At 41.2% G+C, this 16089-nt stretch overlaps 2 protein-coding genes across 2 annotated transcripts; one reads left to right on the forward strand and one right to left on the reverse strand.

The window, feature by feature from the left end:
* Positions 1–191: 191 nt before the first annotated feature.
* Positions 192–9488, forward strand: LOC144020223 (ATP-dependent RNA helicase DHX15). Its single transcript, XM_077523489.1, has 14 exons — positions 192–503; positions 1318–1666; positions 1749–1942; positions 2018–2177; positions 2877–3095; positions 3446–3613; positions 4027–4113; positions 4224–4373; positions 4443–4551; positions 4786–4977; positions 6352–6474; positions 6550–6740; positions 8827–8996; positions 9072–9488. The coding sequence occupies exons 1-14, from the start codon at positions 442–444 to the stop codon at positions 9187–9189; spliced, it is 2292 nt and encodes a 763-aa protein (XP_077379615.1). The 5' UTR covers positions 192–441; the 3' UTR covers positions 9190–9488.
* A 696-nt stretch (positions 9489–10184) lies between these two features.
* On the reverse strand, positions 10185–15525 carry LOC144020850 (solute carrier family 22 member 7-like). Its single transcript, XM_077524707.1, has 9 exons — positions 15047–15525; positions 14861–14964; positions 13020–13174; positions 12762–12930; positions 12330–12453; positions 12144–12253; positions 11846–12060; positions 11671–11779; positions 10185–10888 (listed from the first exon to the last, which is right to left on the reverse strand). Exons 1-9 carry the CDS (start codon positions 15425–15427, stop codon positions 10678–10680), a joined length of 1578 nt encoding a protein of 525 aa, XP_077380833.1. The 5' UTR covers positions 15428–15525; the 3' UTR covers positions 10185–10677.
* Positions 15526–16089: the final 564 nt, after the last annotated feature.

Raw genomic sequence — 16089 nt, forward strand, 5'->3', positions numbered from 1 at the left:
ATGTTAATGTAATGTTGTTTATACCCAAACGGATTACGTGGTGATGCATATAGTAAAATAATTTTCATTTAATTACAGATGGAGCAGACGCGATGTCTAAACTCTTATTTAAGTGTACTTTTTTTGTATGTTCAAACTTCAGTTTTCGCTTCAAAAGGACAAAAATGTCACAAATCACAGAATGAGAGTTATGTACGCTCTTTAAACGGAGATGTTTATGGATTATGTCGGGGGATTTAAATTCTGGGTGTGTGATGTGGCGAAATGAAAGCAATCTTCCTCCCGGACAGCTGGTGGCGGTAATGCGATTAGCAACTAGGAGCCTGGCGAACTGAAAAAAACGAGGAAGAACCAAATCAGGAAACACCGTTGCATTAAACCGGGTGAAGTAGTGGCCGCGGTTATTGATTATTAAAAGATACGCTCTGTTATTTCCTAAAGATGTCCAAAAGACATCGGTTGGATTTGGGTGATGACTACTCCAGTAAGAAGAGGTCTGAAGGGTAGGTGCGGTGCTAACTGAACGTTTCCGATTGAAACATTTTAGGCGCTGGGCGATTGTAGTTACTTGGCTAAAAGCCTACGTTGTGGTTAAATGGGACAATATAGCTAACTTTAGCGTTATATGTCTGTTTTGTTGACCTGGCGACGTGCCGGTGTACACAATCTTTACTGTGCTCAAGGTAACATGAGTGTTTTGTTTACTACATGAAATCGCATCACCATTAGCGTTTGAAGCACGTGTATGAAGTTAGCGGGATGCCATGGATGCTACCACTCATACCTGCTAGGTGGCTAACTAGCTAGCATGCTAGCCCAAGCGGAAAACTGCAGCCTTTTTTTGCATTTTAAATGACATCTTTCGTTATAAATTAGTTTACCTTATGGTTTACCTATGCTTAAATTGTACTTATTGCACTCCATTAAATACGTTCATACACATTTTTCTTTGTTAGGCGGCGTGTTCCAGACACTATCCCCGGTGTCTAATGTTTATTTAATGATCGATTCATAAGAAAGAGACAGTAGTTATTTTGCCGAGACTGGCAACTCTCCTCCTTATTTTGTGTGATTGTTTTATCTTGGTTTGGCGTGAATAGCTGTTTTACCCTGTTTACAGCATTTGTAGCCATGTTTAGGTAAAGCAGTGCAGGTCACTGGGGTGTGTGTAATAATCGATTGAAGGAAAAAAAATGTCCTGACAAACTCAAATTGATTGATGTAGTTGGTGAATGGCCCAGCCTCGTCTCAAAGTATATTGGAACCTCAAGTACAACACATGAATTAATTAACGTTGCATTTTATTGACATTGCCAGGCGTGACAGAGACTCTGATCGAGACCGTGGGGATCATTCCAGGGATAGGGACAGAGACCGAGATCGCGACCGTGACAGGGACCGGGACCGCGAGAGAGACATAAAGTCTTCAAGTGCGCCAGCTAAAAGCACGCCAGCCATCATCACCATGCCTCAGCTGAAGCAGATGGCCATGCAGCAGCAGATTAATCCGTTCACCAACCTCCCGCACACGCCTCGCTATTATGAGATCTTGAAGAAAAGGTTACAGCTTCCCGTGTGGGAATATAAGGAAAACTTCACTGACATCATCACACGCAATCAGAGCTTTGTCCTTGTAGGAGAGACTGGCTCTGGGAAGACGACACAGGTGAGAAAAGCCGTACGCTGAAATGCAGTTCACTGGGGATTTTAATCTATTGTGAATTCATGTGACATGCTTTTCCCTGTAGATCCCTCAGTGGTGCGTGGATATGGTGAGGAGCATTCCTGGTCCGAAGAGGGCCGTTGCCTGTACTCAGCCTAGGAGAGTGGCAGCCATGAGCGTGGCCCAAAGAGTGGCAGACGAAATGGATGTGATGCTCGGACAGGAAGTGGGCTACTCCATTCGATTTGAAGACTGTAGTTCTGCCAAAACAATACTAAAGTAAGGCGCTGACTCCACTCGTTTATTCCAGACACCACACATTTTTATGTTTGTTTCCATCTCTTGTTCTTTTAGATACATGACAGATGGTATGTTGCTAAGAGAGGCGATGAATGACCCTCTTCTGGAGCGATATGGAGTGATCATACTGGATGAGGCCCACGAACGAACACTCGCCACAGATATTCTGATGGGAGTGCTGAAGGAGGTGGTGCGTCAGCGGGCAGATCTAAAGGTTTGTTTGCTCTCACTTTTTGAACTTGAAGTGCACTCACTCAAATACATTTCCAATCCTGATGTTGTACACCCTCACTAGAAATTGAATAAGTGTCGCGGTTATCAGCATTGTTGCGATATTGCTCAGTCAATAAACACAACCAAAAAAATAAAACATGCAGAGAAAACATTGCAACAAGTTACATTTTAAATTGAAAAAAATTAGCTCCTCAATTGCCTTTTTGCTCATTCCGATTAGAAAAATAAAGTTTAGTCAAAATTGTCCCATATAATGAGGCAAATTAATAATTTTGAAAATTGAACATATCCCTAGTAATTTTTTTATTGCACATGCCTGTGTTTTAGCTTTAATATTAAATGTAAATGTAAAACATTTCTAACAAAAGTTAAAAACATTCCCGAATTACTTCCAGTATCAAAATTGGCATCCATTAACAATTGGTTATTTTTTAGTTTGTGTTATCGTTTTAACAAAAAAAGAATTGATAGCAAAACACACAAGGAGCTCATTATTTTGTCCAGTATGATGCAATATGTGGGTCAAATCTCTCCCCCCCCCCCCTAAAAAAAAAAATAATAATTCCGGTTGATTCAACACAACTTTAATTTTTATTCTCCTCTCTGTCTCACATTTAAGAAATTATCAAAAAGATAATTAGTAAAACCAAATACTCAACAAGGCTCTCTATTTGCTCAGGTGATCGTTATGAGCGCCACACTGGATGCAGGGAAGTTCCAGATATACTTTGACAGTTGCCCTCTGCTGACGATTCCTGGCCGTACACACCCGGTAGAAATCTTCTACACGCCCGAGCCTGAGCGAGACTACCTCGAGGCCGCCATTCGGACCGTCATCCAGATTCACATGTGTGAGGAGGACGAGGGGGATTGTCTTCTCTTCCTCACCGGACAAGAGGTGAGAGCATACTAAAACCACTCACCTGTTGAAGACAATAGCTAATGAGAAGGAACAGGAAAGTGATGTCACCTAACTGGAAGGAGGAAGTATGAAAATTGTCCACATCCCACCTATACCGCATGATCATCTTTCAGAGACAACTGATTTCCAGGCGTCTGCAGACTTTGACTGCAGTAGACAGAAAGTGTCATTGTATGAGATTTCAGCGTTTTGTTCGACCCGTCATATTTATCAGACTGTTTTGGTTGATGTCCAAATTGAAATACTTGACAAGCATTCAACTTGGATTTCCATCCACTCGTCAGTCTCTTCAAGTTGCCTTAAAAAGTAACTGTCTTCCTCTGTAGGAAATTGATGAAGCTTGCAAACGAATCAAGCGTGAGGTCGATGACCTCGGGCCTGAAGTTGGTGACATCAAAATCATTCCACTGTATTCCACGTTGCCGCCACAACAGCAGCAGAGGATCTTTGAGCCACCACCCCCACGGAAACCCAATGGTGCTATAGGAAGAAAGGTGTTGTTGTTCGCTCTCTCTCTCGCTCGCTCGCTCTCTCTCACTCATGCTTCTTTTGTTGTCGTAAAGCTCCCATTCTATCGTTAAAATATAAATCAACTGCAAGCACATAATTTACATGTAAACAGCAAAATATGTGACCTTGCTGACTAGGTGAACATGTTTGGCTAATGTTAGCGCTAAATGAGCTCATAGTGGACTGTCACTTAGCAGTATTTTTATAATTGATATTTCACAATTACAAAGTGAAAATGTTCTGCTTGACATCTTACTGCACACAAAATTTGATGAAGTGTAAATTTTTATTTTATGGAAATATCCATTGTTTTATCTTCCACTAAAGAAAGGCAGTGGAAAAAAATCATACTATTCATCCAATATTCACTTTTTTTTATTTTATTTTTTTTTAAAAGGTTGTTGTGTCAACAAACATTGCTGAGACCTCTCTAACAATTGACGGCGTGGTGTTTGTCATCGATCCTGGCTTTGCCAAACAGAAGGTAGGCTTAGCAGCGGCACTTGCTGTTGAGCCGCTCAGACTTTTTGTGATGGGCAAACATCACTTGATTCATATAAATATTGCACATGATGATTACAAATTTGTGTGCAGGTGTACAACCCTCGCATCAGAGTGGAGTCACTGCTGGTCACTGCCATCAGTAAAGCTTCTGCCCAGCAGAGGGCAGGACGAGCTGGCAGAACCCGTCCAGGGAAATGTTTCCGCCTTTATACAGAAAAAGCTTACAAAACAGAGATGCAGGTGACAGGATCAAATAGTTTTCTTCCTCTTCTAAGAATTGCAGTATGCTAATCATGCTGTCCTTTTCAGGATAACACGTATCCAGAAATCTTACGTTCAAATTTGGGGTCTGTGGTGCTGCAGCTGAAGAAGTTGGGCATTGATGACCTCGTGCACTTCGACTTCATGGATCCACCAGGTGAGCCAGTCCACTTTACAGATGAGAGATGAAGGTGCAGGAAAATTTTACATTGTGATTATAATTGGTAGAGGTTTGGCTCCACTCATGCACGCAGTCTCTCTTGCCCTGGTAGCAGGTGCAGGAAAGCTTATTCAAAGTCCAATTTCAAATAATTAGGAAATGTTATCACAATTTTATCATTGAGGTGGATTGTGTTACATCCCTTGTCATACGTATTTTCCCTCCTTGCAGCTCCCGAGACCCTGATGAGAGCCCTGGAGCTGCTTAATTACTTGGCCGCGCTCAACGACGACGGCGACCTGACGGAACTGGGCTCCATGATGGCAGAGTTCCCCCTCGACCCCCAGCTGGCTAAGATGGTCATTGCGAGCTGCGAGTTCAACTGCTCCAACGAGATTCTTTCCATCACCGCTATGTTGTCAGGTAATGCCCACGACTGGGCCTGCTCAGAGTCCCTGATGAATCCACATCAACTCACAGGTGTCCAACGGGTCCCAAAACTTGAGCCGTGGCAGACAAATGCAAAAATAAAATGCAAAATTAAGTTGGAATGTGTTGTTGTGTTCGAATTTCACTAACTTGTGTGAGTTGTGACATCCACGAGAGATACATTTTTCAGGTTGTAGCCATGGATTGCTAGCTGCTGTAACTGCACGCTTAAGTGGTAGAAATAACACTGAAATGGTGAAAAAGAGTTTCATGCTATATCTTTACCATTCAGTACTGCTACCGTACTTAGTTCTCAATCTTTGGACCTTTTCAGTAATTATCTTCATGTACTTGTCTTTCAAAATAGCGGAATTCACTTTACCAGCTCTTTAAACAACTTTGAAAGACAGTGACAGTGGGCTTAATAGTACAATTTCTACTGTAATGTAGTGTAAACCCCTAATCAACAAAAGGATTGTCATTATCTAAATAAAATATATAAAAAGCAAATGCATGTAATAAAACTTATTTTTACCCCAAAACACTTTTTCTCACTGGTGTATGAGGAGTTGGGTTTTCATCCACCCATTTTTATTCAAATTTTCAAGAATTGCAAAAATAAAACTGAATGGAAATGCTAGAAATTTGAAAAAGGGCCCAAAATTCGCCAAAAAGTTTTTACGCTTGGAGGGGGTGGATTTTGAAGCGTACCAAAAAAAAATGCGAATTTTGGCTGTGAAAACATCGTTTGCGAATAAATGTTGACAAGACACGTTGCATGTTTTGACTGGATATTACGTCACACGTACATGTGTAGTCATGGACAAAACAAATCTTTTTGGAATTAAATAAAGTGAAAGAATTAATGCTATTTTAGATGGAAAACAGCAATGAAACGCTCCGGTTCATCAAGAATTACAAAAGCAACGTCATCGCACGGTACAGTCGCTTCCTGGTCTTCGTCTTCTTTTAAATTGCTGGTGGATCACATCTCTAGGTGGCAGTCTTCTCTCAATATTCGCAAAAGAACAAAAAATGGAAACAGAAAAAAGTCACATGTCCGTTTTGCGCGTTTTCAGTTAATTTGTTTGAAAAAATTGGAAACAATTAGATGGAAATCTGACTGTTGTCTCAGTTAAATATGGACAACTTTTCTGATATTTTGTAGTGTAAAAACATTTGTTTTCCATATGTGCTTTAATGACCTTCCCCCAACCCCCTCCAATCTAAGGCTGCAGCCCCCCCACGATAGAACTTGTGGTCGTGCCACTTGAAGCTGTCACGTCTTAGGCTTTTCTCCGTTGTTTTGTGAATTTTTGACTCATCCCTATGGGCGGCTTTGTTGGGGCCCATACCAACCTTGTTTAGTCCCACAGTGTTTTGTGCGCCCCACGGAGGCTAAGAAGGCCGCCGACGAGTCCAAGATGAGGTTCGCTCACATCGACGGTGACCACTTGACTCTGCTCAACGTCTACCACGCCTTCAAGCAAAGTGAGAGGCACTCACACACGGGCGTGTTTGTTACAGTGACCCCTCTTGAATTTTTTTTTCTTTAATTCTCTCCAGATCACGAGGCAAACCAGTGGTGCTATGACAACTTTGTCAACTACCGCTCGCTGATGTCCGCCGACAATGTGCGGCAGCAGCTGTCCAGGATCATGGACCGCTTCAACCTGCCCCGCCGCAGTACAGAGTTTACCAGTCGAGACTATTACATCAACATCCGCAGGGCGCTCTGCACCGGTTTCTTCATGCAGGTTTGTACTGTTGGTGTACGGCACGTAAAAAGATGGTTTGGACTGTAAGATGCAGCCTTTTTCAAAGCAAGCAGCATTAAGTTCTGTTCTGCTGAAGCGCACATTCCTTTGAAAAATGCACATTTTCTTGTTTTTGTGGGACTAGTAGTTTTTTTTTTTTTTTCTCCAATAATTTGTCTTTTTTTTTTTTTTTTTTTGCCCACCCTGAATGTGCAGTTTAGTTGAGCAGATAGCTAACAGTATGGTGTTCTTGCACCAAATCAAGCTGCAAGTGTTCGTTGTCAGGGGGGAAAAAAAGTCTGCTAGCTTAATGCTAACTTATAATGGGCTAAAAGAAATTAGCATCTGTAATGTAACAATGCTAAACCATTTGACAAGTACCTTTTCACACAGGGTTGAGTCGGTTTGAATAATGGTATTTTATTTTATTTTTTTCTTTAATGAATGTCGAATCTAAGGTATCACAAACAGTAGCAGTTTTACATAAGGCTAAAGAATCATCGAACAAGAATGTTTTGTTGTTGTATAATTCATTGATTGTTCCATACCTGACCTATTGCATCGAAGTGTGGTGGTGTGCAGCCAAATCCCACACGATTCTATCTTTCTTTTACAGAAAAGTGCTGTTCGTGTCGTTTGCGGCTGTGGCTACAGAGACCACACTAATCCATTATTTATACGACTAAAAATTTTAAAATTTAATGAATTGGTGGAGTTTAACCATCTTAACATAATGTTTAAAGCCCATCATGAAAGTTTACCAATTAATATAAAAATTAAAGGAACAGTTTGGATTTTTTTTTACATGAATCTCTATTTCATCCTCACCTCCAGTGTGTGCGATCATCACTGACTTACCCCTGACAGCGTTCTGTGACAAGAGTTCTGGTCCGGTGTTGGTCGAGAGGACAGTAGTCCGGCAGGTTGACTTGAGTCACGGAAATAAAGCGTTTATATGATAAAAACAATTCATGTTCACTGTTCAAAAGAGTGATACATTTGCATCACTAAACTCCTTTCTGAAAAAAGTCAGACGCCATTACCGCCAGGCACTATTTTTCTGTTCATTCGTATCACTGTGCGGCGCCCCGCATACAGCTGATAGACGCGCACTATTCTACAAGTTGTTTGTCTTTTCGAAGGCGGAAAGCGCGTGGATCAGCTGTCTACAGAGAGACGCGCAGTCATACGAACGAACAGGAAAATAGGGCCCGGCGGTAATGGCGTCTGACTTTTTTCAGAAAAGGAGTTTAGTGATGCAAATGTATCACTCTTTTGAACACTAATTGTTTTTAGAAGAAAAAACGCTTTATTTCCGTGACCCAAGTCAACTTGCCGGACTCCTGTCCTCTCGACCAACACCGGACCAGAACTCGTATCACAGAAAGTAAGTCAGTGCTGATCATACACACTGGAGGTGAGGATGAAATAGAGATTCATGTCAAAAAATCCGAACTGTTCCTTTAAATGTGTTTAAAAAAAAAATAATAATAATAAGTTGGTCTAAATTAAGAAGGAACAGATATTTTCTCTAAAACAATATAGAACAATGTATTTCAACTCAAGGTGTCACTTTATGGAACAATCTGGATTGTAAAATAAAATCATCCCAGTCTTATCTGTATCTTCAGAAACCCGATAAAAGCTCACTTACTGAAAAAATATATATAGCATAAGGACATGCTGCTTAATTATTACATAGAATCGCCGCTCACTGTCATTTACTTTATTTTTTGTTGTTGTTGATTAGGGGCAGATAACATAACTTTTACTTCTTTCTGTCCCCCCCCCCCCTTTTTTTTTTTTTTTTTTTTTTTTTTTTTAAGGAATGAAATAAATTGAAAAAAGAAGAATTGTATCTTTACTTAGGGTATCATGATCTTAACATTTGATCTCAAAGATTGAAAGCGGGGGAGACTGCAAAAAAATTAGGAATTTTCAAGGGGGGCAAATACTTTTTTTATTTTTATTTTTTTTATTTATTAAAAACTTTAGCATTTTCTTAAATGTAGTGGATGCGGCTGGTATACAGTTTGTCTAAATAGACCGACTTTTACGCTACATTGACTTTCTGTATGTCCTGCAGGTGGCTCATCTGGAGCGAACCGGTCATTACCTCACAGTCAAAGACAACCAAGTGGTCCAACTGCACCCATCCACAGTGTTGGACCACAAGCCCGAATGGGTGCTCTACAACGAATTTGTCCTCACCACCAAAAACTACATTCGCACTTGCACGGACATTAAACCAGAGTGGTGAGTAGCAGAAAGTGGGAGGATCATGGCCTGTCGGTTCAAATGAAGTTCCTCATTCTGTCGCTTGTGTTGCAGGCTGGTGAAGATCGCCCCCCAGTACTATGAAATGAGTAACTTCCCACAATGTGAAGCTAAACGACAACTGGAGCGAATCGTTGCCAAACTAGAGAGCAAAGAGTATTCCCAGTACTAAACATTAACCAGTAAGTGTCCTAAGAAAATGACAGCGTACCATATAGTTTTAGATCTTTCTGTATCATCGTATATTAAAACTGTTGACTATTTAGCGTTTTGATTTTGTTTTTTTTATATATATATTTTGTTAGCTTTCAGTTGTCTCCTCACATTGATGTCCATTCTTCAACTGTAATGAAGTATCAGCAAGCGTTGGATCGCTATAAATATTTTCAAAAGGACTATTGTCTTGATGTTTTCCTATAGGGAGTTGTTGACTGCTGGCTTTGTTTCTTTAATAAAGGAGCTTTGACTTAATACAGTTTGTTACTATGTGTACAAAAATAGACCGATAATCGGGGCCACTATTTGACATATTGGTACATATTAGCGCCGGCCTTTTATTTATTTATTTATTTATATATTTTTTATTTATTTTCTTAATCTGACGGTCGATATAAGCGATCCATTTAAAACTCCATAATTTTGCTTCGAATGCAGCCGGGAGCGTCTCTGTCTGTTATGGAGTCTTACTCCAGCAGCGTAACACCCGTAGCAGCATCTGATTGGTTAGCCGCGCAAGAGCCAGAACCAATCGGTAGTGAAAACCAAATATGGCCAGCCACAACAACATTGACTTGTCACTTTTATTTTTCATACACTTTGACTGCAATTTCAACATTTGGGCTGTTGGGAAAAGAAAATAAAGACCTCAAGGAGGAGAAATGTCTAAATTGAAACTTTTGACCACGGACCCGGGAAGTTCCGGGGTGGTTATCATTCCGAACGCCCTGCCCCGCGTCAGGTAACACGTCACACTACGAGAAAATAATACTTACCTTTAACAAAATGGTCAGAGCAAACTTTGGTGTACTTTGTTGGTTGGAAATTATTTCGATTTATCCTTGCAATCCATACGTTTCTTCTTCGGACACTCAGTTCCTTTGTCTACACTCGTGGTGTCTCACAACAGGTATTGAAAAGAAGTCTTGTTTCACATCTTTGTTCGCCCTATTTTTACACCCGTGAATGGTACACGTGTTTACCATTGTGACACAATTCATGAATATTCGGAATGAATGGAAAAAAAATGATCAAGTTGTAGTAAGCAACAAGAGCGCTCCTCTTGCTTTCAATGTCTCGCTCGACTCGCTGGCCGCAACTGTTTGCCCCAAAATTGCTTGACCTAACAAAATGGCCATGTGGTTGATAGGTGGGGGGGTCGGTGACGTCATGTGAATACTATCTATATAGGAATAACTACATGAGTGAGGATATTGGGTTAAAAATAGCACCCTGCACTAGAGAGAGAGAGAGAGAAAAAAGCATCACATTTAATCCCAATCCCTGATACTTGGCCTTGCACACAGGAGTTATCCCTGAAAGTAAAAAGAAAGATGACAAAGGTTCTGTCTTTAGACCTGTTGGTCCAGTGTCACAGTTCTGATGAAACTTTATCCAGAGGCAGCATAAGAGGTAAAACTCCCAGCAGTGACGGTCTTCCGGACTATTGCCTCCCCTCAACATCCTCGATGGTTTCCACCAGGCACCGGCCGCGTGTCTCCGACAACTGCGATGCCACAACTGCCCCTAGGACAGCTGAGGAGAACAAGACGATCTGGGGGAGCTCCTTCCACACTTCATCCAGTAAAAGGATCAGAGGAGCGAGGGCCACACCGATTCGGGCCATGGCGGAGTTGAAGCCCATCGCGTTCTGTCTACAAAACAAAAAGTACAGTATAGACCTTCTGGTTTTTCATACCTTGCATGGTTTAGCTGCGCAGACAGAAACAGGTCACCTGGTTACAGGAAGCTGGAATCTATCCCGCTAGTTTGGGGTGAGAGGATTTACTTGGGACTTGGGACCACCACCCCCATTTAAATAAGACCCTTGTATGTAGGGCTCAACAATATAGAAATAATCTAATTGTAATCCCCCACCCCACTCAATATTGGGAGTGTGATTTATGATGCAATTATTTTACTAATTTTATTAAGAATTTTTATTATTAATTATAGGCATTAGGCACACAGATTTATGCATACGTTTTGCTGTTGTTTAGTAACCACTAGCCATGGAATAATTAGACTTTAACAAAATGTACAGATCTAATTAGACTTTAACAAAACATGACTCATTCATTCTTTTCAGCACACTACTTCAAAAACAAAATTTGACCAAACAAAAACAAAATAAATCAGATTACAACCTAAAACTTAATTACAGAAACAGTTTAAAAATTTATTAGCTTTTAAATCTTAAATGATCTTTTAAATATTAAATTAGTACATAAAATGATTTTTAATCTTCTAATTATTTCAGAATTGTCATTTTTTGCATGTTTAATGAATAAATGAGTCTCAGTGTTGGCAATTGTTCCAATTTTCAACTATTCACAATCAATTGCACATCAGCTAAAATATTAAAATATGACTTTTTGTTTTTTTCAGGCAGTGCACAAATACTGACAATCTGCTGTTAAGAAATATGCAAGCGTACCTGACTAGAGTGGGAAACAGTTCGGACGAATATAGTATAATGGTTCCAAATGCTGCTGAAGCAAAGCCTTTTCCAATGACTGCCACCGCTGTTCTCAAGGTAGACATATCTGGGAGAGGGTCACAGGCATCATTAAGTAGGACAAAATTTCAATCTGAAAAAATATCACACCAACCTTTTGGTATCACAATGTTGATTCCCAGAGAGACCGCAAGCATCATTAACATTCCCACCTGCGTGCGCTTCCTACCGATCCTGTCCAATAACAGCAAAATGCACAATCTGCCCGGCACTTCAACTAAAGAGTAGAGCAATTGAGTGAGGTAAACATTGAGGCCAAAGCCGCTGATGTTGAAGGTGATGCCGTAGAATGCGATTGCCATGCTGAGCCTAGTGAAGAGAGAGTGGACTGTAACAGGATGTAAACCACACATGGATCTGGAGAACATCATTTATTTATCTTGCACACAGACCAAACTGAACCAGTGCATAACGACAGTCTTCTCATTTTAGGCGTTCTCATCAGGTCCAGGTAGGTGTACACTCGTCCTTTCTTCTCTGTCATCACAATGGAGGACAGAGTCTGGAAATAGTTGAAGGAACATTCTTAATGATTTTGATGATTCAAACGCGACCATCATTAAGAGGACTATACAAACCTCAGGTTGAAGTCTTTGACATGACGCCTCAGTTCCGTTCATTTTGGCACATTTGTTGAGACACACGTGAGCTTCCTCCAGCTTTCCGTTGGCAATGAGCCATCGAGCTGACTCTGGCATCCACCTGGAGGTTAAAGGCAAAATTGATGCTTTAAAAACAAAACAAAACATAAAGTCTCATAAAGTCTGCAAATGTTCAATCAAGGAAACTAGACAGGCTTTTGGATTAAATGTTAACCTTTTCAACCACCAAAAACTGTCCAGTGTGTTGTCCTTGATTCAACTTTTGCAAATGTAACTTTTACTGCAGCTTGGATGACTGACAAGCTACAGTCTATACAGACACAATGTTCACAATGTCTCGGCTACTAAATAACCATTCGTTGGAACCAGTTCATTTTTAAAAATTCATTTTTACATCTTATATATTACCTCCACGTGAAGATACCCAACATGACGGGCAAAGTGACGCTAACCGTCAGCCACCTCCAGTCTTTCACAAGGTAAGCAATGGGTACGAAGCAAATGTGCCCAAATGTCCAGGAGAAGCTGTCCATGATTCCAACCATCTTTCTGTGTTCTATGTCCACCCACTCCACACCTGTATGAAGATGAATAAGGACACAGATAGGTAAATAAAGCACTTCAAATGGTGATGAAAAGCAATTAGAGGATCTGGAATTACTGTACAGAGAACCAAAGAGACGATGACAATGCCAGTCATGCAAAAGCCGGTAAGGAATCTCAGCACTGCGAACATCAGGAAGGATGAGGCGAAAGCACTGGCGAGAGCAAACACCATTCCAGAGAGATACGACGTGAGCAGCATGATCCTCCGACCGAACCTGAGACAGGAAGTCAACACATGTCGGTCAAGTCATTAGCTGACACGGACTGTAGGTTCTCTTTATAATCAAATCTTAATAGACCTGTGAGGAGATGGTGAAATTTTGCACAAACACCATCATTGGCAGTCTGGACAGTGGACACAGTGGTACTGAATTCTTTTAAAACACCAATAGTCACGAGTTGTGTTAAGTTGGCAACACTGAGTAACCCTTGCTCTGTCCCAATGCCTTAGCGGTTCTCACGGTTGTGATAGTAACACAACTGCTCTTCTCATTCGAATATCAGAGACCTTTTGAAAGCCCGTTAGAAACTGAAAAATCACATTATATGTCTCGTTTATGTTGCAACTTTCACCTTGTCCCATCAGGGAGCGGCTCACATTTTGTTTTGCACAATGTTTATACAACTTGCCCTCTCTGAAACAACACAGTTTGTTTGTTCTATCCTGGCTTGGGATCGGCCCACCTGGGGTGTATTTCACAAAGCAGGTTTAGTTTAGGTTTAGGTTTAGAAACCTGGGTAAAGAAACCCTGAAAAGTGGGAAATTCGTTTCATAAATCGAGGTAACTGAAACCAGAGGATAAGAGGGAACTTGAGCCTGTTTCATAAAAAGAGGTCATTTAAAGAGGCTGTCTGCCGGATTCACTCAGGAAAATGCACTTTTTAAATACAGGATGTACACACTTTAACTTTCTCTCAGTCTACACATCTGTGTTTTTGATAACCTTTTGTGGTAATTTCGTCTTCACTCACTCATTCACACACGTAAGCTTCTGTGAGTGAGTGAGTGAGTGAGTGAGTGAGTGAGTGAGTGAGTGAGTGAGTGAAAAAAATAAATGTTTTTGTTGTTTTTTTTAATCTGCGGGAGCGGTACAAGATGGTATTCTCCGGAGTTTGTGAACTCACAAATACCGTAATAATTCATCTTGCAAGGTTATCAAATAATAATAATGGAGAAAAAACAAACCAACAATATGCTTGCTTTTGGTTGAGTCAACATATCTTAGGATCTTTTACATGGTAAATGTCGGAAAAATAAGGTAAACATTTCCACAATTTTATTGGTATGTCTTCAAATTTTGACACTCAATAGTAAAAAGTTAAAAGGAGTATCTTTGGATGGAAGGGCTTTTTTTTTTTTCTTTTTCTTTTTTTTTAAAAAAGGGGAAGTAAAAAAAAATACAATAATAAATTCTGGGCGGCGCGGTAGTCAAGTGGTTAGTACGTCCACCTCGCAGTTCTGAGGACTCCGATTCGAGCCCAGGCTCCGGCCTTCCTGGGTGGAGTTTGCATGTTCTCCCCGTGCCCGCGTGGGTCTTCTCCGGGTACTCCGGTCTCCTCCCACATTCCAAAGACATGCATGGCAGGTTAATTGAGCGCTCTGAATTGTCCCTAGGTGTGCTTATGAGTGTGGATGGTCGTTCGTTTCTGTGTGCCCTGCGATTGGCTGGCAACCAGTCCAGGGTGTACCCCGCCTACTGCCCAAAGCCAGCTGAGATAGGCGCCAGCACCCCCCGCTACCCTTGTGAGGAATAAGCGGTCAAGAAAATGGATGGATGGATGGATAATATATTCTATGGACCACCACTAAACACAATGTTCTGATTAATATTGTGTGTGTGGAATGTGAATTAAACAGCAAAATCCGCCTGTTCCATGAGCCTTCCATGGAAGTGTGTTACCTGTCACTCAGAATTCCAAAGGTGATAGCTCCAAACATGACGCCAACAAAGAAGATGGTGGTCGTGGTTTGGCTTCTGCTTCTTTTATCACACACCAGGTCCCACTAATAGGAACACATTCACATTTTTTAATAGTGGAAATCCAGTGACAAAATGTCAAGTATAGGCCAATATAATGCAAGTCACCTCAGTAGCCAGAGTGGACTTGAAGGTGGTGTTATCATACACCCATCCATCCATACAGGGCAAGGTGGGCGCCTGAATGACGTCAGACGTGTTGAACAGCAGGTGATATTGAGGCTCGGCAAACATCCGACACGAACTTCGGGTGCCGTCTTCCTCCAGCGGGATGCTGACGGTGATCCTGTCTGCCATGGACAGATTCCCGAAGAGCCCTCCGTCGTCCAGGGCGGCGACATGGCAGTGGTGCGCCGGAACGGCCGCGATGAAGCTGTTGAGCAAAAAGTGGCAGGGCAGCGTGAAGCGACTGAAGAAGCTGATGGCGACGATCATCTTCTGGAATCTTCCGAATCCGCCGATGTCAGAGATGATGTCCTCGAACTTCATGATGGGCACTGATGTGTGTGTGTAGGTCTACCAGACACACACCGCAGCCTTCTCACACGAGAAAAGGTAATCGAGACCTTGGAAGAGATTATCTTCAACCTCTGATGCAGCTCGGCAAATAATTCACAAAGGCCACTTCATATATACTTTCCACCTGTTTGCAAGGGTGGGCGGTGCAGGCTCATGAGCCGTAACATCATCTTCAATCGATGATCGTGCGACCCCTGCGGTCTCATCACTTGCAGCCCAAGTGATCCATGCTGATAACTGAATGTCGGCCTGCTGAGACCTGCTTTTCCTGGAATCGGCTATCAAATGAAAACAGCGATTGCAAATCCTAAAACATCCCAAAAATATCAAGGGACAAAATATAAAATGTAATCTATAAATGATTTAAATTGTTTTTACAAGCTAATTTGCTTCTTGCTTTTAAATTCATATTTTAAAATGTAAATATTGAGAAATTAGTGTAATTTATTTGGGATTTTCAATTAAAACTGGCAATTCGATCCACCCAGTAGCCTATTATAAAACAGCAAGTTTCTGGCTGGCTGCTACCTCCTAATAGTCCCAAATTTATAAACAAATAAATAAATCTGTCTTGTATGCTTTATGAAACCGTAATTTAAAATTCACTCCGTTCATTCTTTTATTTTCTTTTT

Source organism: Festucalex cinctus, chromosome 6 (genome assembly GCF_051991245.1).
Source record: "Festucalex cinctus isolate MCC-2025b chromosome 6, RoL_Fcin_1.0, whole genome shotgun sequence".
Classification (NCBI taxonomy): domain Eukaryota; kingdom Metazoa; phylum Chordata; class Actinopteri; order Syngnathiformes; family Syngnathidae; genus Festucalex; species Festucalex cinctus.